This window comes from Cynocephalus volans, chromosome 1 (assembly GCF_027409185.1).
Source record: "Cynocephalus volans isolate mCynVol1 chromosome 1, mCynVol1.pri, whole genome shotgun sequence".
Lineage (NCBI taxonomy): Eukaryota > Metazoa > Chordata > Mammalia > Dermoptera > Cynocephalidae > Cynocephalus > Cynocephalus volans.
In genome coordinates, this window is record NC_084460.1 from 58,342,552 (window position 1) to 58,369,426 (window position 26,875).

Below are 26,875 nucleotides of genomic sequence, written 5' to 3' on the forward strand. Positions count from 1 at the left end.
GTTTCACCAATTTCCCCTCCAAAGGGGTTGAACTATTTTACATTCCTACCAACAATTTGTATTTCTCTAATTATGAAAAAGGTTGAACATTAAATTTTAAAACTATCTTTATATGTCTTTTTGTGAATTGCTTGTTCATATTTTTTGCCTATTTTCCTATACCAGGATTTGCAAACTTTTTTTTAAAGGGCTAGATAGTAAATATTTAGTCTTGTGGGCCATACAATTTCTGCTGTAACTATTCAATTCTGCCACTGCAGCATGAAAGCAGCCATATGCAATATGTGAAGGATGGGTGTGGCTATGTTCCAATAAAACTTTATTTACAAAAACAAATGGCCAATCTATGAGCCTAGTTTGCTGACCCCTGATCCATATGATTTGAGGGTATTTTCCTCTTGATTTTTAAGAGTTCTTTTTGTGTTAGAAATATTAGACACTTACCCATCCCATATGTTGTAAATATTTTCTCCCAGTTTGTCAAATCTTCGTTCAGCTTTCTTTATGGCATTATTTTACCATGCAAAAGTCTTTTGTGTAGTTTCAAGTAGTCAAATTCATCTATCTTTACTTTTATTGCATATAGATTTTTAGTCATATTTAGAAAGCCTTTACCTATAAACGGGTTAAAGAGAAATTCACCAACTTTTTCCTTCTATTTTTCATTGCTTACACTGAGATATCTGATTCATTTGGAGTTTTTCCATGTCAACAGTGTAAGAAAAGAATCAAATCTGAAGAAAAAAGGTGGGGAAATTAATACATGAGTAAAATGGAAAAAAATATAAAGGAGTCATAGATTTAAATCCAACAATATCACTAATTACATTGATTTTAAATGGCTCAAATGTTCCAATGAAAAGCCAAAGACTGTCTGCTTAAATAAAAAAGCAAGAATGAACAAAATGCTAAATATAAGAAATACATTTTATTAATTATAAAGACACGCATGGCAAAAGTAAAAGAATGAAAATATTAACATGTAAATACTACAGATACTCCTTAACTTACAATGGGTTATGTCCTGATAAACCCATTGTAAGTTCAAATTATCATAATAAGTCAAAAATGTATTGGGTGGGGAGGAAGGGGATAAAGGGAGGAATTGGTAAAGGGCCATGAAAATCAACTACATTGCAAATATATATATAAATAAATAAATAAGAAAAAGGAAAAAATGTATTCAATACACCTAACCTACAGAACATCATAGCTTAGTCTAGCCTAACTTAAATGTGCTCAGAACATCATAAGTTAAGAAAAAGGAAAAAATGTATTCAATACACCTAACCTACAGAACATCATAGCTTAGTCTAGCCTAACTTAAATGTGCTCAGAACATCATAAGTTAGTCTAGCCTAACTTAAATGTGCTCAGAACACTTACATTAGCCTACAGTTCAGCAAAATCAACATAAACTCTACTTTACAATAAAGCATTGAATATCTCATGCAACTTACTGAATTTACTGTACTGAGAGTGAAAAACAGAATGATTATATGGGTACTTGGAGTATGGTTTCTACTGAATGTGTATCACTTTAACACCACTGATAAAGTAGAAAAATCCTAACTCAAATCATTGTAAGATGGGGACCATTTGGGCTTATAAAATAGCTGCAGGTGCTATAATAATATCAAGAAGATTTCAGAACAAGAAATATCATGCAGGAAAATTTTGTAATAATAAAGGGGTCAATTCATCAAGACATAATAATCTTAAACATGTACAGGCCGAATAACAGAACTTCAAAATACATGAAACAAAAACTGACAGATCTAAATGGACCAATTAAATTGACAGGTCCATAATTATTGTTGGAAACTTCACCTCTCTCTGCAAGTTATAGAACAAGTAGACAAAAAATCAACAAGGATAGAGAAGACTCAAAGAAAATTATCAACCAACTGGATATAACTGTCATTTATAAAAAAATCTCCCAAAAATACTCACCAAAACGGACCATGTGCCCGGCCACTCAAAAGTTTTAATACACTTAAAAGGGCTTAACTTACATATATAACAGAATCATATCTGAATATCTAGAAATCTGTTGAAATTAAACAACACACTTCTAAATAAAAATTGGGTCAAAATAAAGCATAAGGGAAATTTTAAAATACCTGGAACTGAATGTTAAAAATGAAAAGATAACATATCAAAATATGTGGAATGCAGTTAAAACAGCACTTAGAAGGATATTTAGAGCTTTAAGTACTTATATCAGGAAACAAGAAAGGTATAAACTCACCTTAAAAAGGTGGAAAAAGAAGAGCAAAGTAAACCCAAAGTAAGTAGAAGGAAAGAAATAATAAATATAAGAATGCAAATCAACACAACAGAAAAAAACAGAAAACCAATTATACCAAAAGCTAGTTTTTTGAAAGATCAATTCAATTCAATAACCCTATAGCTAGACTGATCAAGATAAAAAGAGAGAAGATATTAACTACCAATGTCAGGAATAAAAGAAGGAATAGTAACACCAATCCTACAAACATAAAATCCCGTGACAATCTGGGTACATCATGAAGAACTTTATGCCTCTAAACTGGACAGCACAGATAAAATGGGAAAATTCCTTCAAAGACATGAAACTGACTCAAGAAGAAATAAAGTCAGTTTTCTCTGACTAGAAAATAGAAGAAGAAATACTTCTCAACTCATTTTGATATGAGCATTACTAGGATCTCAAAGCCTGACAAAGATATTATTACAAGAAAGGAAAACTACATATCAATATCCTTTTTGAAAATAGAAACAAAATCCTTAAAATATTAGCAAATTGAATCTATACAACACACAGATACACATACAACACAGTGGGGTCTATCCTGAGAATATTACTTTGGCTTAACATTCAAAAACCAATCAATGTATAATCCAGATAAAAGACAAATTCCTAGAAATACAAAACATACCAAGACTAAATCATGAAGAGATAGAAAATCTGAGTAGACCTATAACTAGTAAGGAAATTAAAGCCCTGAACCTGATGGCTTCACTGATAAATTCTATCAAACATTTAAATAAAAACTAATGCAAATCTTTCCCAAACTTTTTTTAAAAATTGAAGAGAAAGGAACACTTCCAAACTCATTCTATGAGGCCAGCATTCTCTGCTACCAAACCCTGACAAAGAGATTACAAGAAAAGAAAACTGCACACCAATATCCCTTATGAACTTTGATGCAAAAATCCTCAAAAAAATACTAGCAAACTGAATTCAGCAGCATATTAAAAAAACTACACACCAAGTAAGATTTATTCCTGGAATTAAAGGATAATTCAACATTTGAAAATCAATCAAAATAATACATCACATTAATAGAATGATGGGAAAAACCACATGATCGTTTCAATTGATACAGAAAACGTATTTGACAAAATTCAACATTCACGATAAAAACATTCAACAAACTATGAATATAAGGAAATGACCTCAACGTACTAAAAATCAAAACCCAAAGCAAACATCATACTGAGTGATAAAAGACTGAAAGCCTCCTGCAAGATCAGGAACAAGGCAAGGATGCCCACTTTTGCTACTCCTGTTCAACACAGTGGTAGAAATCCTAGCCAGAGCAACCAGGCAAGGAAGAAAATAAAAGGCATCCAAATTGGAATGGAAGAAATAAAATTATCTCTGTTTGCAGATGATATCTTATAAGCAGAAAACCCTAAAGATTCCACAAAAAATCTTTTAAAACTAATAAATGAATTCAACAAAGTAGCAACATACAAAATCACCACACAAAAGTCAGTTACATCTCTGTATACAAATAATGAACAATCTAAAAAGAAAATTAAAAAACAATTCCATTTACAATAGGATCAAAAGAAATTTACTTACCCAAGGAGGTAAAAGACTTACAAACTGAAAACTACAAAACACTGCTCAAAGAAATTAAATACATAAATAAATGGAAAGGCATCCTATGTTCATGAATTAGAAGTCTTAATGTTAAGATGTCAATACTACCCAAAGTGATCTACAGATTCAATGTAATCTCTATAAAAATCCATCGACACTTTTTGTAGAAATAGAAAAACTCATCCTAAAATTCATATGGAATCTCAAGGAACCCTGAACAGCCAAAACAATCTTGAAAAAGAACAAAGCTGGAGGACTCACATGCCCTGATTCCAAAACTTACTACAAAGCTACAGTAATCAAAATGGTGTGATACTGGCATAAAGACAGACTTGTAGACCAAAGGAATAGAAAAGAGAGCCCAGAAATAGACCCTCACCCATATGGTCAAATGATTTTTGACAAGAGTCCCAAGACCATTCACTGGCAAAAAGACAGCCTTTTCAAGAAATGGTGCTGGGAAAACTGGATATGCATATGCAAAAGAATGAAGTTGGACCCTTACCTAACACCATATACAAAGTTTAAAATAATCAAAGACCTAAATGTGAGACCTAATAGTATGAAACTCTTTAAAAAAACAAAGGGTGGGCCGGCCCGTGGCTCACTCGGGAGAGTGCGGTGCTGATAACACCAAGGCCCCGGGTTCGGATCCCATATAGGGATGGCCGGTTTGCTCACTGGCTGAGCGTGGTGCTGACAACACCAAGTCAAGGGTTAAGAAAAAAAAAAAATAATTAAAAAAAAAAAAAAAGGGTAAAAGCTTCACAACATTGGATTTGGCAATGACTTTTTAAAAATATGATACCAAAGACACAGGCAACAAAAGAAAAGACAGACAAATTAGATTTCTTAAAAATTTTTAAATTTTGTACATCAAAAACCACTATCAACAGAGTAAAAAGGCAGCCCACAGAACGGACAAAAAGTATTTGCAAATTATATATCTGAACAGGGATTAATATTACAATATACAGAGAATTCCTAAAACAACAACAAAAAACCAAACAACCTGACTCAAAAATGGGCAAAGACTTGAATAGACATTTCTCCAAAGAAGACATACAAATTGCCAAAAAGCACATGAAAAGATGCTGAACATCACTAATCATTAGGGAAATGCAAATTGAAATGACAAGATATTATCTTCCACCCATTAGGATAGCTACTATTAAAAAAAAAAAAAAAAAAAATAGGGCCGACCCCGCGGCGCACTCAGGAGAGTGCGGTGCTGGGAGCGCAGCAGCGCTACAGCCACGGGTTCGGATCCTATATAGGGATGGCCGGTGCGCTCGCGGTGCAGCCGGTCACAAAAAAGACCAAAAAAAAAAAAAAAAAAAAGAAAATAAGTGTTGGTGAGGATATGCAGAAACTGGAACACTTGTATGTTGTTGTTGGGAATGTAAAATGGTACAGCCATTGCGGAAAACAGTAGGTTGGTTCCTCAAAAAATTAAAAATAGAATGACATATAATCCAGAAATTCCACTCATGGGTATATGCCCCAAGGAATTAAAAGCAAGGTCTCAAAGAGATATTTGTACACCCATGCTCATAGTAGCATTATTCACAATAGCTACTACATGGAATCAACCCAAGTATCCTCTAACAGAGGAAGAGAAAATCATCATGTGTGGTATATATATATACAGTGGAATATTATTCAGCCTTAAAAAGGAAGGATATTCTGGCATATACTATGACATGGATGAATCTTGAGGACATTATGTGACAGTAAACCAGTCACAAAAAAGACAAATACTGCATAATTCCACGTATACAAGGTACTTAGAGCAGCCAAAATCAGAGACGGAAAGCAGAATGATGGTTGCCAGGGGCTGGGAGGAAGGGAGAATGCTGAGTTAGCACTTAATGAGCATAGAGTTTCAGTTTTACAAGATGAAAAGAGCTAGGGAGACAGATGGTGGTGATGGTTGCACAACATTATGAATGTCTTCAATGCTACTGAACCATACAGTTAAAAATGGTAAAGTTGTTAAATTTTATCTTGTGTGTGTTTTACTATAATAAAAAATACTGGTAAAAAAGCAATCAATGTAATTTACTATATTTAAAAACTACCAAAAAAATACCTTATGATCACTTCATTAGATTCAAAAAAACATCTGACAAAAATCATGATAAAAACTTTCAGAAAACTAAAGAGAAAAAAAGGGAACTTTCTCAACATGATGAAAGAAATCTGTGATAAACCTACAGCTAATATCACAATTAAAAATAAAAACCTGGGGGCTGACCAGTTAGCTCAGTTGGTGCTAATAGCACCAAGGTCGTGGGTTCTATCCCTGTACTGGCTAGCCACCAAAAAAAAAAAAAAGAAAGAAAAGAAAAGAAAAGAAAAGAAAAACTGAATGTTTTCCCCCTAAGATTGGAAACAAGTCAAGAATATCCACTCTCAACATTTCTAATCAATATAGTACTAGAAGTCCAAGACACTGCAATAAAGCAAGAAAATTTAAAACTTCTGTTCTTTGAAAGGCACTGTTAAAAGAATGAAAAAACAAGCCACAGACTGGGAAAAAATACAAATGACAAAACTGATAAGGGGCTGAATATATAAAGAACTTTCAAAACTCCATAGGAAAACAAACACCATGTTTTTTTTTTTTAAAAAAAGGCAAAAAATTGAACAGACAACTTTTCCTAAAAAGATATGCAGATGACAATTAAGCACATGAAAAAAATGCTTAACACATCATCATTCACTAGGGAAATGCAAATTAGAACTATAATAAGATACCTCCATATACCTATTAGGATGATTACAATTTATAAAACACATAATACCAATTGTTGGAGAGGATGCAGAGGAACTGAATCTCTCAGCACTAATGGTGAGAATGTAAAATGGTACCAACCACTTTAGAATTAAACGGTTTCTTAAAAAATTAAGCATACGCCTATAATATGATCCAGCCATTCCACTTCTAGGTATTGGTCCAAAAGAAATGAAAGTATACATCTACACAAAAACTTGTACAAGATTGATTATTCATAGTAGCTTTAGTAATAGCCCCAACCAGAAACAATCAAAATACCCATCAACAGGTGAACAGATAAACAAACTGTGGTACATCCATACAATGAAACACTGCTCATCAATACAAAATGAACTACTGACAAGAACATGGATGAGTCTCAGAATAATTATACAGAGTGACAGAAGCCAAACCATAAAGAGTAAAAACTGTATGATTCAATTTCTATAAAATTCTAGAAAATGCAAACTACAGAGTCCGAAAGTAAATCAGTGGCTGCCTGAAGGATGGGGAGAGCCAGAAAGGGCAGAAGGGTGGGATTACTAAAGAACATGAGCCCGCTGTGGGGAGTGCCGGATACATTCATTATCTTGATTTATAAAACTGTATACACACTTTAAATAAGTGCAGTTCATTATATGTCAATTACCCCTCAATTAAGCTCTTTTTTTTTTTAAATGTAGAGAGTAATAAATCAACTTAAAAACATGTCTAACCAATGTACAGCCTGCTTCATGTTGACTCAGTATTTTTCTTTTGCATCTGAACAAGGAGGTAAGACTTTGACAAAATCTGACATATTGCTTAAGATATAAAAATATACATTAAGGTTCTAGATCTAACATCCTCTGAATTTTTTTTTTTTTTTTTTTTTGTCTATTTCGTGACCGGCACCCAGCCAGTGAGTGCACCGGCCATTCCTATATAGGATCCGAACCCACGGCGGGAGCGTTGCCGCGCTCCCAGCGCCGCACTCTCCCTAGTGCGCCACGGGCTCGGCCCATCCTCTGAATTTTTCTATGATTTAAATTGGTACTTTGGGAAAAAATTTGACATGATTTTGATAAAAGACATTGAAAACTGTTTCAATAATAAATGGTAGACAAGGACATTATGAAAATCACACTGACATCTCCTCGCCTGCATGTCAGAACCATCATTGCTGTTGTACCAATTTCACAGGCTGCTGAGGGTGGAGGGTGCCAGGGACTGTTCTGCTGCAGGTGCGTGCACTCGTGCTGATAAGACCTGCTCCATTCTGCCACACTGAAGCTAAATACAGAAGCTTCCCATAGCTTCTCATTTCCCTACTATATTGTAGATCCAGATTCCTTTTGCAGTCAATCTAAATTTAGAGATTTTTTTCCTCTCTACTCTCTCCATCTGACCAATTCCAAAGATATTTCTGATTACTTTTCCACATGCTTCCTGTAATAACATTCTCTGCACATGCTGGTTTCTGTTTACCTGCACTGATAGATCACACCTGATGCTGGCTTAGACTGTCCAAGGTGAATACGCTAAAGTCAAAACCTGAAGAGAAAACCTGTGCTCTGATGTTTCAAAGGGGAAAAGAGGCATGCTCACCATCTGCCGTTTCCAGGACGCTCCCACTGTACCCCCGAGGAACACCTCTCACAGAAGCCACCTGTGGACGCTCATAATGGGAATGCTCCATGAGGCCTGTGGTGACATCGGGAGGGGCAGAGTGCAGATCTGTTGTTGAAAAACACACCCAAAATGAAAGTGGCAATTAATTAAAACAAGTATTAAGTTGCTGTTCTAACCCATTAGTCTAAGGCTTCACTAGCTGAGCTCTAAGCAGGGAGAATGTGGTATGCTGATTGTTTTCCTGGTTGACCAAAGGAATACTGGGATCCTGTGCACTCCCAGACATATTAGGTAGAGATTGATGTGCATGTGGATGTCTCAACTCTCAAAAAACCTAGACCCAGAACTGCCAACTACAGTACAGACAGGTACAGAGTAAATTTGTCTGTCATCACAACAGCCTAAGAAAACTTTAGTTACAAACTGTCCCTCAAGGAAACAGAAACAAATTTCAAATCAATCGTCATTGAAACATTTTTTGTTACATTATGAAAGAAACAGCCAGGCTTCTATAACCTACCCCCAACTTCCTTTGCAGCCCTCAAAGAATAAAACTACAAAAATTAAAACTGCCTCCACTACCAGTTAAAGTTACAGTTGGTCCTCCGATCCACAGGTTCTGTATCTGCAGATTAAACCAACGGCAAATAAAAAAAAAAAAAAAGTACCACAATAAAAAAACACAAATTAAAAAACAATATAGTATAAAACTATTTACATAGCATCTACATTATATTAGGTATTATAAGTAACCTGGAGATGATTTAAAGTATATAGAGGATATGTGCAAGTTATATGCAAATACTACACTATTTTATATAAGGAACTTCAGCATCCACAGATTTGGGTATCTGTGGGGGTCCTAGAACCAATACTCCACTGATACCGAGAGATGACTGTATCTGCAAAAGTAAGAGACTGTGATCAAGTTCTTAAAGTAGAATGTAATAATGTCACATTTAAAGACAGACTACATCAGGTATAGAAATTATTTAAAAATCACTCCTTCTGTATGAATATACAAGAGTACTTCAAAACATTCATGGAAAAACTGAATTATAGAAAAACAATAGTGAGATAGGACGTGCTCAGTTTCCCTGGGATTGGGTTTCAAGCCACTCCCCTGAGTCTCAAACCACTCCCCTAGGACTCAAGCCCCTCCTCTGGGCCCTGAGTTACTACTGCATGTGGAACCTATTTTCAGCACCAACAAAGGCAGACTGAGACCACAGGAGGCAGGCTTATGTAATTTCAGTGGCCAAGCATGCTCCATAAAAAGGAGTTTATCCTTGAATGACCTTCCACAGCAGGTGCTAGAGAGCACTAAACATATTGTGAGTGTTTTCAGTGTATATATTGGAATGTGACTACTGAGCATGCTCCAAAGAAGGAAACAGATCACTGCAGGGCTAAGTTACATAACCAGTTATGTAACGTGGAACCATCCCTTAGTTAAATATTCATCAGATACCATGAATACGTACAGAATGGCCAACTATAAAGGTGGAATCCAGGAAGAAGGCGGGGCTATGCTCACTCTTGAGCCAGCCCATACTTTGCCTGTGAAGTGTGTATTTCTTATTTTTCACATTAAACCTATTATCTCTTTCTACTCTGACTCTGCTCTTGAATTCTTTCCTGTGGCAGAGGCAAGAACTTGGTAGAGGATGAGTTGCAGCCAGGTATTTGACCTCCCCAGACCCTCTCCTCTGTAGCAACAGAACTACAGATAGAACTGCAATACAATCCAGCAATCCCACTGCCGGGTATTACCCAAAGGAATGGAAATCATGATGTCAAAAGGACACCTGCACTTCTGTGTTTATCACAGCTGTATTTACAATAGCCAAGAGTTGGAATCAACCTAAATGTACATCAACAGATGACTGGATAAGAAAAATGTGGTATATATACACGATGGAATACCACTCAGCTATAAAAAAGAATGAAATTCTGCCATTCACAGCAACATGGGTGAGCTTGGAGAAAAGTATGTTAAGTGAAATAAGCCAGGCACAAAAAGAGAAATACCACATGTCCTCATTCATAAGCGGGAGCTAAAAAATAAAGGAGGAAGGAAGAAGGAAGGAAAGAGAGAGATAACAATCACAATCATACATTGAACTTTCAGAAGGAGAGAACAGAACTGTGGTTACTAGAGGTAGGAAAGGGAGAGGGGGAGAGGGGTTAGTGAGAAATTGGTTAATGGACACAAATACTGATTACGTTTTGTAATGATGAATACGCTAACTATCCTGATTGGATCATCACATATCGTACACAAGTATTGATAGTCAACTCTATACCCCACAAATATGTATAACCAATTATATTTCACTTAAAAAAAAAAGATAATAAGAATCTTTGCATAAACTTTTTGAAGTACCCTCATACATTTTTCTGTTTAATTTTCATGGTGCAGCACATTTATCTGTTCCGAATGCTGGCTAACTATAAATTGCTAAGGGATTTATTATTAGAATTGGGTCTAAAATTAGGAAATGCACCATGTATGTACAACTATCAGAAAATGCTCTACCACAATGAATACACAGATACTTGTTCACTTGTAAGAATCAGTATTGGTCTATGTTGGGTAGAGATTGGTAATAAATGTACTTTAATAAATGTACCTGCCAATCTCATTGTGACACTCTAACACTTTAAAATGTTTAAATTCTGATCATCTACCTACCATTTAATTAACCTAAGGACAATGCAAAGTAAGAAATTTTTAGATATGTAGGAAGCCAAACTTATTTAGAAGCAAAACACAAAGTCACTACAATAACATAGCAGAATGTACCTTTTGGAAAAATCTAAAGCTTTAATGACAGTTTCCACAACCCCTGAAAAAGCTTGATATTGATTAAATTAGCATTTTAAAGTATGTCTATCAGGAGGTTCCTCCAGTTTATTTTTTTATTTTTGTTTGTTTGTTTGTTTTTTTAAAAGATGACCAGTAAGGGAATCTTAACCCTTGGCTTGGTGTTGTCAGCACCACGCTCAGCCAGTGAGAGAACCGGCTATCCCTATATAAGATCCGAACCCATGGCCTTGGTGTTATCAGCACCACACTCCCCCGAGTGAGCCACAGGCCGGCCCTGTTCCTCCGGTTTAAAAAGAAATTTCCCCTGTACTGGCCAGCCAAAAAAAGATAAAAAGAAATTTCTTCACTCTTCCAAATCTAGCAAAAAGAATAAATGATTTTAAAAGTATACATGGAGAAAAAAAGGTATACATGATAACTTATACACTACAAAGTAGTTTTAAAAATAGTTGCATAAAAATAAACTACATTCAGAATAAAAATGAACTACTATAACTAAAAGTACTACTTTTAAATATAGGTATTAAAAACAAAAATACAAATACAGGTATTTATATTTGTGTCACAACGTTTAATGTATTTGATTTCCTTAATCAAAAACTAAAAAAGATATATTTTTTAAATTACCTATACCTGATAGGTCTACCTCAAATATTTTACTTAATATATTCTTCCTCTTTCCATATTTTTTTCCTTAGTTCAAACTGAATAATTATCTAGAGTTAGAAACTAAAACAAAGGAAGATTTTTGTAAATGAGAGGGTAGTTGAATATTTTGAGATTAAAGAATTCAAGTTACCTATGTACAGCAAACATTTACCATATGAAAACTACAATATGCAGTAGGGTATTATATAGAGCCTGAGTTCAGATTTTTTAAAAATTTACTAGAATTACGTGGAGTTGAGGGAGGCTGAAACCACCTGCAACTAGGCAAGCTGCCACCACCACCCTGGGCCCTGCTGGGGTCCTGAGGCATGAAGCCGGGAGAAGCTGAACCCAGCTGCGACCAGGTAAAGAGCACACCAAAAACACCATTTTCCTGCAGATAGCCCACCGTAGCCACAATTGCCATGGCTGCCACAAAAGCAGCCAGTATCTATAGCAGCAGTCACAGCCACTGTGCAGATGACACGCCAGATTCTCAACTGCATTGACACAAGGAGAGGCACCAGCAGAGGCCCCCCCTGCAAAAAAGAGATCCTCTCTCTCCACAAAACACATTCCAGAATAATAGAAGCAGCATCTGATTTATGATAATAGGGGAGGACTTGATCACACCTGTCTCAGCACTGGATAGATCATCTAGGCAACAAACCAACAGAGGAATAGTTAATCTATCAGATGGAGAGAACAAGTCTATGATTATTTGGGGGGGAGGGGGGAGGGGAAGAAAGAAGGGGGAAGAGGAGGGGGAAGGAGGGAGGGGAAGGGTAGAGATTGGATAAGAATAAGTATGATTTGTAACAATGAATATGCTAATAAAAAATAAATTTTAAAAAATTTACTAGCATTAATCACAAAATGTCTATGCTAGGTGAAGCAAATAAGAAAGGAAAGCAGATTTTTACAGGTACATTTGCAGAAGGCAGGAGTCATCATGCATCACCACAGGTGATACCTACGTTATAAATATTTACAGCCTTTTCATAGAATGAAAACACCTAATTCAAACACACATTAGAGTTAAGTACTTTGTTAAAAGACACCCCACAACGACTGGAAAGCTGTGTGGTTAAACATTTTGAAATGTGGCTAATTTTTCATGTTAAATATATTTTTATTGCAGATCCACCAGGCAAACATTTAGACAGCTCTGCAGTGAGAGGCTAACAACCATAAACACTGTTTGCTTTCCTACACCACCTCACCTTGAAAAGAGCTTCAGGAAGCAGAAATAAGGCAACAAAACATTCAAAAACTACTATTTTTCTCACAGTGGAGTTAACTGTGCGCATCTATAAAGTTAAATCACCGCGACTCACAGAGAAGGAAAATAACAGTGTAGAAGATAAGCTGTTTTCAAGCTATCGACTGTAAGCCTCCCTGAGGAAAGGTGGACAGTAGCCACAAGCCATATGTAGGACACCCAGGAAAGTTACAAAAACAATCAGGCAGACTGTCTTCCAAAGGGGCACTTTCTCATGGAAAATGCTGCCTTCTCCTGCTACTCTAATGGTCCTGGCACTTCCTGTGTGAGCTGGAAGCACAATGTGGAGGCAGAGTGAAACATAATGAGTTTTCATCTAAGACTTATGTTGTAGGAGAAAAGCATATATTCAACAGAAATACACAGACTTGGCATACTGACTCAAATAAAAAATGAAGAACAGTGACATGCCTACAGAGGACACTGAGAAGAAGCTGTAGGCCACTTAAAACACCCGATTTACTCCCAATCCAGCCAAATGACCAAGATTTTACATGAAAGTAGCTCAGTACATGAGCCCAGTGCCCACGTACAGTGGCCCGTGGGACCCTCTCCTCAAACAGCGGCCTGTCAGGGGTGCGCTGCAGGTGCTCACCATGTCAGTGTTAGTAGAAAAGCAACAAAAAGCAAAATAAATAAATAGGGATCAAGAAAACTGGGGTCATTCCTGGCATCGCCACTAAGCCAGCTGTATGATCTCAGGCAAGCTATAGTCACCCGACTTTTTGACTTCCTTCCTCCTCTAGAAAAGAATGAGAGGTTAAGATGAGTTTTCCACAATACTGACTGTACTTTAAGGTGCTAGTGCAAGAATGTGTGTGGGCTTCACATGCCAACCACAGACAACTAAGCATGCTACTGTTTTTATTAAAAAACAGGATTTCAAATAATGAAAGATTTGCATTTTTTTCTTTCTAAGATTAATGTAATTCAAAGGACTGCGTGATCTGGAAAAGATCCGTGCATCTTGATGATCAGCTTCAACTGACATTTTGTTTCCAGGTTGAAGGGTTATTTAACCCATTATCTGGAGGAAGAAAGGCCAGACCACAGCTGCGGCCCCAGTCCCTTGCCTCAGAAACCTCCAGCCCAGCGCAGGGACAACTGATGGCCCTGCAGCTGTGTAGACACACCAAAAGGAGAGGCAGAGACAAGAGAGAGACAGCCAGGCCACGGGTTGCCATCATGACCACCAGCAGGTCTGTGTACTGACCATGTGCCCTGTATCTGCCACTTGCTCCAGCCCACGTGTGCCAGCCGCTCCTCAGGAGCAGGAAGGGGTGATACAACATCAAGAAACACCACTCTTCTGGGGGAGCACAGGGGAGGTCCACACGCCACAAGAGTCCAGGACTGCCAAATCGCAAAAGCATCAAGAACTACTTTTGTTCCCAAAAGGACATTTTCCAGATGAAAAAAAGGTGGTGCTTGACAGGAAAAAATTTAGCAACTGAGCCATACTGTTCAAAAGGTTATTAAGGATTTAATCTGGATGATGATTAACCATATATTACTCCCATTTCTTTCAAGTGCAATTATTAAAAGCTCAAAACCAGTTACTGTCTCAGGCAAATGAGCCACCATGTGATACTTGGGCTGCCTGACTTCGGTCACTGGGAGAGAGCTCATGTTTGCAGCTAAGTTTGCAGGGAGGCATCGTGGCTCAGGTGTGCTCCACCTGAACTGCACAGAGGGATGGTGCTGCAGCTGGGGCGCAGCACACCTCTGTCCTGGGCACTCCTGACTCTGCTGGCACATGGGCCATGGCAGCTCGTTACTGACCTATGTGGGTGTGGGCCGCGAGGCCTGTGAGCGCAATGGCGGCGGCAGCCCCTGGCGTGGCAGCAGCACTGGGAGCGGTGGTGGGTCTCCCTCCCGGGTGAGATGAGGTGGAAGATGCAGAGGATGAGGTGGACGAGCCCTGAATGACCCGGTCGAGCCAGGGCTCGACGCTGGAATGGCTCTGGAGCAGAGTGGAGGTGAGTCGCCCAGGTCGCCGAAAAGAGCCCTCATCTTCTGAGGCAGACGATGTGTCTGTGGTTAAAATAACGACGACAGGCATGATGTAGGGATGAGTCAAGAGGACGACGGAGTTCCCACACTCGCACTGGAGCCTCCCAAGCCTGCGCGTAGCATGCTGTTGTGCACGTGGAACAGCTCAGCCCAGAAGAGGCCAAGTGTAACATCAAAGGTCACCCTCAATCAAGAAGGGCATACAAGGAGCCCTATTATGGGAAAAACGGTTCCATGAGCACCCAACTTCCCCAGAAAGGACTTAGCCACATGGGCACCATACACCAGAAGTGAAGATGCCTCTGGTCTCCTAAACAGCTTCAGCATATACCTGGGGTCCCGCATGTCAAAGGAGATCCCCAACAGTTAAGTGCTCTGTAAATGTCCAGTGCTACTACTGCATGTCCAACACAGAGCCCTGACACCACACTCACACAATCGCTCGACACACTCAGGGAGCCTGCACTGGGGCCTACACCTGGGGAGGTAGTGCAGGAGCCTCATCTGCTGGCCTGTGCACAAGTCCCAGAAGCACCATGGTGGCTGCGGGGGGACTGCAGCCCTGTCCTGTGTGTCCTCTTAAGGAAATCACAAGAACCATCTCCAAAAAGAATTTCTTCTCCAAGACAACTGCTTCACTCAATAAAATTAACTGTGAATTAAGGTTCCATCAAGTCAGCACATCTGTGCATTTTATTATGGGTTTTACAACTGTTAAACATTCTTTAACAATTGGATAGTGTCTATAGCTATATTTAGTAGCAACAATAATTTGATAGCCATTACTAAGTCTTGTTTTTAGTAAGGAAGCATTACCAAAGCCACTAAATCATCTTGTCAATCTGGTGTGTTTCATTTTTACTGGGTAGTAATTCCAAATGCATCAAACCGAAAAGAAGCGTTGCCATCTTTGTTACTGAAATAACATGATGGGCAATAGCAGAAGCTTGTGGATCTGACATCATCAAACACTATCTATATCTTAGTGAAGCTGAAGAGGAAGCTTAAAGTATGTTACTACTGAGGAGAGACCCCACACAAAAGTTTTCATTTCTAATAGTAACAACAACAAAATAAACAAAAAAACTCTCCAAACAGACTTATCTGTCTCGTTTAAGTCCTGGTAACAACGTATTAAATAACAGGTAATAAAATAAGAATAATTTTAGAATTCTTAATTCAGGAAACTTTAGCATTCCACTAAGTGTTTCTTTTAGGTTCTAAAAAGATATAAATAGCTTCTTAGTCAAAAACATTAAAATCCACACAAAAAGTCCTATAGAAAGCAAGTATCTGTTTGGGTAAGAACAATACTATATATACCACGGATTTTTAGGTAAGAAATATGCACATATACAAACATTTTTAGTCTCCACATTTTCCAGATCTATGCTACAGGACAGAAGGATATTCCAACTCAATGGAAATAAACATTATAACCTCAGGCCTGTGAAACAGTTCTAAAAGCCACTCCTGACACTGTTTATCAATACCTGGAGGGGTGTAGGTTTCCACGGAGGAATGCACAAGTACAGAACGTCTTTTTGAAGGCATAGGCATCTTCCTCTCCTTGTATCTGGCCAAAGCGGCTTGCACAGCTTCAGTGTGGACATCTACACAGAAAAAATAGCAATAAAAATACTTTTTACAAGATTGATTATGAAGTAACAATTAAGTTTCATGTTTCTGCTTGTATTCCTTGGGTATAAAAGGAATAGAAGTTCTGCCTACCAGTCTGTCTCCACATGTAGGTCCTAGATTTCTTTAAATAGTCTCCTCCTTTGTAGATTTAACTTTGGAACCATGTAAATATTTCCATAGTTATAAATCAAAACTAAATAAAAAAGAAATCCCCCAAATTGAAAATAAAGTGAAACAAATGAGCCTAAATGTGTATCCAGTTGTTAGCTTAAACTATTCCAGCTGACTTTAAAATATTGCAGTTAGACTGCTCAATATGTTCCTCTAGAAATATCTATTAAGAACAAAAAGAATGGCATAAAAATTTTTTAAAGTGAGGGTATTGTTATGCCAGGGTGTTTTGAATGAAGAACATGTGGTGCTGGTGACCTGGATACTCGTGAGGAGAGAAGAGAGGTAGATGAAAGAAGGGAGCTAAAAACCCTGCAGTCCTGGATCCTCATGGGAAATGTCACTGCAACAGAATGTGGTGCTTCATCTTGAAAAATACATCTTACCTCTGTACACTGACAATGTCTGGAAACAATAGCAGTCAGCATCCCCAGTGCCCAGACTGTGGTCATAAACACTACCCTCACTGAAAAAACCTGAGAGATGGCAGATTCTAGAGGAGGGGAGGAGATGCCCAGAAGGAGCCTGGAGCATCTGATCCTACAGCAGCATCAAACAGCCAGACGCCTCAAGCAACTCTGGTGCCAGTTGAAGAGATTCCCCATGGCCAAGGATGGATTCATTTGTATATCAATAATGATAAATGCTAGAATGAGTTGAAACATCAAATATGATGCTTAAAAAAGATAAAAGAAAGGAAAAGAAAAGAGGAAACAAAATGAACTGGTTGCCACTGAAGGATGCCAGTGGCCCAACCTATTACTTTGAAAACTAGTAAAGAAATGGAAAGAATTAAGTACTGATCTTGTCTTTCCTGTACCAAGTAGTAAAGTGAGGGTTAGTTTCTCTTTTACAGAAGTATTCTGGCCCTTGAATGAAGAAGGAATGACAGAATCTGAGTCTCACTATTTTGAAACTCTCAGTAATTAACAGATCCAGGAAGTGAGAGCATCACTGGCTTCCAGCATCAGAGGCAGACAGGACATGCCTCTGGGTGGAGGGACGTGGGGACTCAATCTGCAGCCCGACTCTCACCAAGCCCACAAGAGAAGGAGTACATTAGACCTTGCCCTAGGGGTGCCGTCAGAGGCAGCTTCGGTTCTTCCACAAACTACAGGTTAAGAAAGACGGAAAGCACTATCAGTCCACTGCTATGTGTGTATCTAATTTAGATCCTGGGTCCAAATAAACTGGTTTGTAAAAAGCCATATGGATGTTGGCTGGATATTTCATATTAAAGAATTATTGTTAATTATTTTGTGATAATGGCTTTCTAAAATCTTTTTAAGAAATATATACATTCTTTTTAGATACGGACACCAAGAATATTATGACATCTAAATGAAATAATGCATCTGAGATCTGCTTTAAAATCATATTTTAAAGGAAGGAAGTAGGCAGAAATCAATCCGAGACCTAGCAAGGCTGTGAGCTGCTGGGGCTGGACAAGGGTTCCAGGGGGTTGGACTATAATGTCCATTTCTGTATATATTTAAATTTTTCTCCAACAAAATGTTTTAAAGACATTCAAAAACCTTACATTTAAATGGTTTACATAGTGCTAATCAGGAAAGATGAAAAATTCACACCTAGACACATTAAAATAAAATTTACGCACATCAAAGACAATAAGACAATTCTCAAAGCTTCCAGAGAGAAAGAGCAAATCACCTTGAAGGGTCAAAAAACTGACAATGCTCAATAGCAACACTGCAAGAAGGCAACATACTATTGAAGGAAAGTGTTGAATTTTATATCCAGCCAAATTATCATTTAAACATGAGGACTTAATAAAAATATTCTCAGACATACAAGGCTTCAAAAGCACTGCCACATGGACTCAACCAAAAACACTCATGGAAGAAGGTACTCAATAAAACAGGAAAGAGAGATAGCAAGAAACAAACCCAGGAATCCTGCGACAGATATGGGGGTAACTGTGATCACATGCTTTAAACTTTATTGCTGTCTTAGAAAAAAAGAAAAACATAAGTACAGTCAGCACTCCATATCCACAGGTTCCACATTCATGATTCAATCAACTGCAGGTCAAAAATATTTGAAAGAAAAATAAATAAATAAATAATACAAATTTAAAAAATAATACAGTATAACAATTTACTTCGTACTGGGTATTATAAGTAATCTAGAGATGGTTTAAAGAGAGAATGTGCACAGGTTATAGGCAATCACAATGCCATTATATACAAGGGACCTGAGTATCCATGAATTTTGGTATTGGCAGGGGTCCTGGAATCAATCCCCAGAAGATACCAAGGGACGACTGGATAGGTAAAAACAGCCTAGAACTAAAAATCAGGACAATATCAACATGATAGGGATATAAACCAAAAGATCTAGGAAACACAACAGATCCCAAACACAAGAAACAAAGAAAACAACACCAGGCACATTATAATCAAATCACTCAAAACCAGTGTATCTTAGTCTGCTTGGACTGCCATAACAAAATACCACAGACTGGGCAGCTTAAACAACAGAATTTATTTCTTGCAGTTCTGGAGGCTCGAAGTCCAAGATCAAAGTGCCAGCGTGGCTGGATTCTGGTAAGGGTTCTCTTCCCAGCTTGTGGCAGCTGCCTTCTCCCCGTGTCCTGATATGGCAGGGAGGAGAGAGAACCAGCTCTCTGGTGTCTCTTCTCATAAGGGCACTAATCCCATCATGAGGGCTCCACACTAAGGCCTCAGCTCCAAACACCATCCCATTGGGGGTTAGGGCTTCAACATATGGATTTTTGAAAGGACTCAATTCAGTCCATGGTGATAAAGAGAAAAATCTTAAAAGTGCCAGAGAAAAAAAGACATTACATACAAAGAAACCTGGATATGAAACAAAGTTGGAGAACTAACACTGATTTCAACACATTATTAAGCTACAGTCATTAAGAGAGCATGGTTTTGCCTTAAAGATAGATGAATCCATTAATGGAACAGAACAGAGAGTCCAGAAACAGACACAAGCACACATGCAGAACTGCTTTTAGAAAAAAGTGCAAAAGGATTCACTGGAGAAAATACAGTCTTCTTAACATATGGTATAGGATCAAGTGAACACCTATATGCAAAAAAAAACCTCCCCAAAACATTGATCTATACCCTGTACTTTCACTAAAATTAACTAAAAAATGGATCATAGACCTAAGGGTAAAACCTAAAAACAATAAAATTTCTACAAGAAAACACTAGAGAGAATCTTTGTGACCTTGTGTTAGGCAAGGATTTCTTAGATATAAGAACAAAAGCATAATCCATTTAAAAAGTCGATAATTTAGACTCATCAAAATTAAAAACTCCTGCTCTTCAAAAGATACTTTAAGAAAATGCAAAGATAAGGGCTGGCCTGTTAGTTGGTTAGAGGATGGTGTTGGTAACCAAGGTCAAGGGTTCAGATCCCTGTACCAGCCAGCTGCCAAAAAAAAAAAAAAGAAAAGAAAATGAGAAGACAAACCACAGCCTGAGAGAAAACACTGGCAAGTCATATTTATGATAAAGAACTTGTATTCAGAAGATAAAGAATTAGAACCTAGTACAAAGTTCACAAGGGCAGAAAGAAGTTTATTAAAATCGACTACGTGAGCATAGGGAGGGGAGGGGGAAGAGAATGGGGAGAAGAGGAAAATGAGGAAGGGAAGAAGGGGGGAGGAAGAAAGGAGACTTTTCACACGATCCCACTCGTGGAAAGTGTACATACATGTGCATGTGTCTGCATCCAGGCCCAAAGGAAACGTGCTCAGTAAACGAGGGTGGTTGTCAGGATTCAGCAATTGCAGTGATTTTTACCTCTGTCCTTAAACTTAGGGTAATAGTTTATATATATTTAACACTAAGTATATATTATTTCCATAATCAGAAAAGAAACTATTTTCAGTGTGATGAAGTTTTTTATAAATGTATATTGGTAAGAAATTATCTGGTCAAATATTTCTTTTTTCTTTTTCTTTTTTTTTAAAGATGACCGGTAAGGGGATCTTAACCCTTGACTTGGTGTTGTCAGCACCACGCTCACCCAGTGAGCAAACCGGCCATCCCTATATGGGATCCGAACCCGTGGCCTTGGTGTTATCAGCACCACACTCTCCCGAGTGAGCCACAGGCCAGCCCCAAATATTTCTTAAACCATTTCTTCACACTCCCACATTGAAAAAGCATTTAAAATCTTGCCTCTTTTTAGATATTCTTAAAAAACCATTTCTTTATCCCTGTTGAAAGTTTTTCTGAGAAAGGCTTATCAAAACAGCTTAAATATAAAGGAAATATACAATCATACAAAGGTGAAAGTGTTAAACAGAGTGCTCAAAAGTTTGTAATATATAATCTATAACTGAAAACATAATTTTTTTCAATGGGCATTCTGATCTTTCAAGTAAAATATCAGAGACAAATTTAAATATTGCCAAACAGAGTGGCAATCTAACTAGAAGTAAATCTCCAAAATTAGAAAAAGAAATACTAAAACCTGCACCTGGTAGTAAAGCTACTCCGTAATGCACAAAAATTACTAATACCAACCCCAAAGGTCTAGGTGGAAAAATGGACAAAAACATTTAAAGAAATGACTCCTGTTAGGACAGGAGGAAGATTCCTACAGAGATTTTCATAAGCATCTCCTAAGAAAGCAGCACTTAAGCTACAGGATATCTTAAAACAGACTGTGATTATGTGAAGGTTAAATTATTACTTGAAAAATATTATTTAGAGCATAGTGTTATAACACCAAGGTCAAGGGTTCAGATCCCCATAGCGGCCAAACATCACAAAAAAAAAAAAAAGAAAGAAAGAAATATCTGATGATGTAAATTATCCCTCAACTAACAATAATTTCTTTCACAGACTTTTTGGCAAAGACAAAATAACTGAAAGCCTTAGTAGTCAGAGTCCAAGAGTTCCAGGCCTGACCATCTGCTCCACTTCCTACGTTGTGACCCTACCTGACCGGAAGCGCTCATCCCGCGAGTTGGTAGACCGAGACTTCTGCTGCTGGGGTGCAGAGGCTGTGGTTTGTGAGGGCCCGGGGATTCTACTCTCTGCTTGCAGAGACGGGTCTACTCCTAAAACACAATTTCATGGGAATACCTGTGTAAACAACTTGCTTACTTGTTTTTCCAGTTATGAAAAAATCCATTTAAAACAGCATACATGTCTCAAATATTGCTACACAGCATACACCGCACCAAACCTGCTGCTACCCCGAAGCACAGAAAAGCCTCTCTGACCTGGAAGTTGGTGATGGATGTGTGAATGCTGTGGTGAAGGGCAACGTCTACTTCCACACTCTCCTCTCCCATGCTGCCTAGCCCGCCTCTCATTCATCATCTCCCAGAGGGTAACCAAACAGCTGTCCCTGAGCCCTCACAGCACAACAGGCAGCTTGAGCCACATATGTGAGCCATGGGCCTCTCGGGCAGCAGATTCTCTCAAGAAAGCCCTTTCAAGGCCTATTTCTGCATTGTGAACATTTCCTGATTCTGAAATGGCCTGTGCCACTCATTCCTAGCACAGTGTCATGTCAGCAAACTCTGAGAAACAGTGCACCAAATGATTACTGGGGCCCACCAGTGGCGCTTAGAAACAGAACAAAAAGTGAAAGCCAGGGTAAAGAACAGCAAGAGGAGCACTGTGACGGTGGCATTAGTGTACCAGGACCCAGAGACTGGTGACCCGGCCTCAGCTGTGCCACCCGCTTCCTCTATCTCCATGCCCAGGCTCTGCTTCCATGAAGGACGAGCACGTCCACTGCATTCCACACTCCATCGCCACCGGCTCTTCCAACTGTGGCCGCCTGGCCACAGATGCCCTCGGGACACAGTACGGTGTGTGAAGGAATGCAGGGTCACTAAACAAAATCCCTAGTATTGTTTGAATCCCCATTTGCTGAAATTGCAAACAGCACAAAGCAAAACCTTCAGTTGTGCTATGACAAAAGTAATGTTTCTTTAGCCTTTGTTTCAGAAGAGCTCATAAAACTGGTCAGCAAGGATTCCAGTTACACAGGCTCCTCCAGCCCTCACTACTCCCTGAAAAGAGGCAGATTCCATTCCTGCTTCAAACCCGGGCAGGCCAGTGACCACTCCGACAGGTACAGCACGGTAGAAGTGACACTATGACTTCTGAGACTGGTCACAAAAGGTGACACAGTTGTACCTGGCTCCTTGCAACAATACACGCCAAGTCCTGCACACTGAGCCCCATGTTACAGGAGCCATATGAGAAGACAGAGGGAGACAGAGGCAGGAAAGAGGAGCCCAGAGCTTGGTTATGTCAATCTCCCATGCTGACACCACACCTATCATTGAGAAGCCTTCATGGGACAATGGCTCTGGACTCGAGTGACCTGGCTCTGTGGACAGGGATAAGTTGCCCTCTGAGCCTAGCTGGAACTGCAGATTTGTGAGCAGAACAAACATTGCTGATGTTGTTTAAGTACTATGTACATTTGGAGGTGGTCAGTTATACAGCATTAGAGAACCAGGAATGCCCCCTCCAGAAATCAACTCTTAGCTCTTTCAAATTTGACCAACCATACATACCTACACACACCCACACCTACACACACACACACACACACACACACACACACACATACACACACACACATACACACACGCACATATACGTACATATATAGTGCAATACTAAGCACTATCCCTATTGGCTTTTTGTTTTCTGTGACTGTACAAAACTACTTTAAAGTTCATAATGGAGAATACATAGAATCTTATGCATTATGGATCACAACACACTGCAAAGTGATGTATATGCAAAGGGACATCCTTACACTTATATTCCAAAATATAGGTGATTTTATTCTTTGATAGATTTGACAAAAATGCAAAACCCCATGTGAAATTATTGCATGAAAGAGGAGATATATTTTTAATCTTAACAGCCATCAAGAGATAACTCTCCCAAAAGGTTACAGCAATTCACACTCCCACAAGCAATGTATGAAAGTGTCATTTCCCCACACCTTTGTCAGCACTGGTGCTATAAAAAGTTTTAGAATTTTGCCAATCTGATCAGAGAAAAATGGTTCACTTTAATTTGCATTTCCTACTACTGAGGTTGAACATAATTTAATATTTATTGCCCATCCACATTTCCTCTTCTTGGAATTTCTATTCATTTTACCCAACTAATAAGTCCCCCCAAAAGACCAAGAAACCTCATTCTGCTGGGGACACTACCCTGGACTGTGAATGCATCACAGAACTGTAGCCCAGCTGTAGCAGCTCAGTCATTCTGAAATGTTTTTTCTAGGGAGCCAATCGCACCTGTCTATCTTTTCCTTTCTAGCCACCAGGTCTCTTACTTTGTCTCTGAAGACAACCCCCACGCAAAGATTATTCAAAATTCTCCTGAATTTTGTAATTTTTATAATTAAAAACATAGTAGAGCTTTTCTGACGTTTATGTTCAATAATGGTGGAGAGGCAAAGGGTTCTTGCCTCCAGGAGAATGGCACAAGCTCTCAAGTATGTTCCTCCTCCTACTTACCATCTCAGATCATGTCTGGACACCCTTCTTGTCATTGATTTAACATCCTGAAGGCCAGTTCTTTCTCACTAGACTCTTTCAAAAATTTATTTGCTACTCTCAAAACTTTTCTCCAGGCCAGCCCGCGGCTCACTCGGGAGAGTGTGGTGCTGATAACACCAAAGCCATGGGTTCGGATCCCATATAGGGATGGCTGGTTAGCTCACTGGGTGAACGTGGTGCTGACAACACCAAGTCAAGGGTTAAAATCCCCTTATCAGTCATCTTTTGAAACAACAACAACAAAAAACTTTTCTCCTTCTAAGGGATCATTATTTACAATCTCAGGTTTAGGAAAACACCAGCCACTGGTGTTCAGACTGGACTATATTACATTCACACATTAATTTGGAAGCTGCCAGTTTTAAAGTATTAAGTTTTTCCATTTAGGAAATTTGTATGCATCTTCATATATTAAGGTCTTGGTTATTTCTTTCAAATAGATTTTATGATCCTAACATAGGTTCTCTATCTTGCTAAATGTATTAATAAGCATTTGACAGTTTATTTTCATTATCAGATTTTTTCATGTTTCGTAATAGAAATGTTGCTAGAGAAAAGCCACTGATTCTTGCAATATGTCTTCTATCTCTATACTATGAAAGAAAAGTGACTAACTCTAATAGTTACATAAGCAGTCACCTGAGTTTTAGAGGTGTGAAATAACACCCCTATAAATAAAGACAATAGCCTTTTGCTCTCTAATGCTCACATGGCTTTGTCCTCCCATCCCACTGCATGGCTGTGACCACTAACATAATGTGGAGCGAGAGAGGCCCGGCTAGTGCTCCTCACCACCCTGCTGGGACAGAAATGGCTGTAGCAGGTGATTGTTTACTTTGATGATTGCTGGTGATTTTTGGCAAATGGTCTTTAAAATGCTTTAATAGCTTCCTTCAATTCCAATTTTACTGTTTGTTTTTGTTTTATTTTGAATGAATAAATATCTGTATATAAAGATCTTCCTCAATATTCTTTTTGTTATTGATTGATTATAAAATAAATCATACCAATACAGGCAGTATAAAGTATATGTACAGTTTAAAAAGTATTAAACAAAAAAAATCAATGCAACCACTGCACAGGTTAAGAAATAAAACATTCAGGTGCCTTAGGAGTCGCCGTAGCCCTCTCCAATATCACTTCCACAAGGAAGTGACTTGTAAAACCACTGACTTCTTTCTTTACCAACTACATAGCTAAATAGCTCATTTTGGCTTGTTTTTTAAACTTATATTGATTATTTTCCTTTGTAATTGCTTCTTTCACTCCCAGTTATACTTATGAGATTCATCCTTGCTGATGCACGTAGGTCTTTAGCTTTCCACTGTATGAATTCTGTGGACCCACGTTTGAATTCTTGGCAGTTCAAGGATAAAATAAACATTGCTGAGCATAGAGCAAATGTCAGGGGCAGCACACCAGGAGTTTCTCCAGGCCTGTGCAGCTGAAGGAGAGCTGCCGCACCCCTCCCACTCTGCCACACAGTGCCAGCTGCCTGCACCACACTGTGCATGTCCTCTCCAGTAACAGTATGGTAGGCTGTGGCTTTCACCTGCATTTCTCTGATCACCAGTGAGGTTAAGCATCTTTTTGTTTGCTTGTTGGCTATTAGGATTTCCTTTTATGAAACACCTATTTGAATCTTTGCCCATTTTTCTACTGGGCTTTCTCTTACCATGTTGGGGGACTTTTGAGCTACTTAAGTTTAAATTAATTAAAATAAACTAAAAATTCAGTATCTCAGTCACAGTCGCCAGATTTCAAGGGCTCAATTGCCACACGTGGCTAGTGGCTGGTACAGCAGACAGTGCAGCTACAGAGAGCATGCCCTTACTGCAGCAAGTGCTACTAGACAGCACCACTCTGCATGTTCTGGGCACAAGCTCTTCTTCAGTTATTTGTATTACAACTGTTTTTTCTCACTCTATAGCTTATTTTTCAATCTCTTTATGGTAACTTTTGATAAAAAGAAGTTCTTAATTTTAATGTAGTCCAATTTATCATCCTTTCCTTTCTGGTTGCCACTTTTTGGTATCATTAGTGACTTAGGAAATCTTTCCCATCTAGAGATGACAAGGATTTTCCCATAAGATCGTCTCTATAGTTTTTGCCTTTCACATTTAGGCCTGCTACACCTGGAACTGATTTTTGTGTCCAATGTAGCATGCTTTACATATGAAAAAGGAACTGTGCTAGCACCAGGGCCACCATGCACCTCTCCCCTAGCGCAAGCCCGCTCGTGTGTGTGCACCTGTGTCTAGGCTGGCATCCTGCCCCACTAGTCTAGCTGTGCACCCCTGCACTAAGCCACCCTGTCTTAGTGACAAGAGCTTTCTAATAGCTCTTCATATCCTAGTCAGGCAAATCCTCCTATCTCATTCTTTTTTGAGCTTATCTTGGATCCCTTGACCTTTTACAATTGGATATAAATTTTAGAAGTAGCTTGTTAAGTCCCACAAAAAAAATTTGTT

At 38.6% G+C, this 26,875-nt stretch overlaps 1 protein-coding gene across 13 annotated transcripts in view; it reads right to left on the reverse strand.

Moving 5' to 3' along the window:
* The window catches only part of DIP2A (disco interacting protein 2 homolog A), a 116,508-nt gene that overhangs the window by 63,231 nt on the left and 26,402 nt on the right, over positions 1-26,875 (reverse strand). For 12 of the 13 annotated variants that reach the window (XM_063092323.1, XM_063092332.1, XM_063092329.1 and 9 more), the window contains 4 exons: positions 21,798-21,917; positions 16,531-16,650; positions 14,807-15,058; positions 8,241-8,369 (listed from right to left, as the gene is read on the reverse strand). In XM_063092323.1, coding sequence (XP_062948393.1) covers positions 8,241-8,369; positions 14,807-15,058; positions 16,531-16,650; positions 21,798-21,917 — 621 coding nt within the window. The remainder of the gene's footprint in view (positions 1-8,240; positions 8,370-14,806; positions 15,059-16,530; positions 16,651-21,797; positions 21,918-26,875) is intronic. The other variant, XM_063092328.1, reaches the window with a different exon arrangement.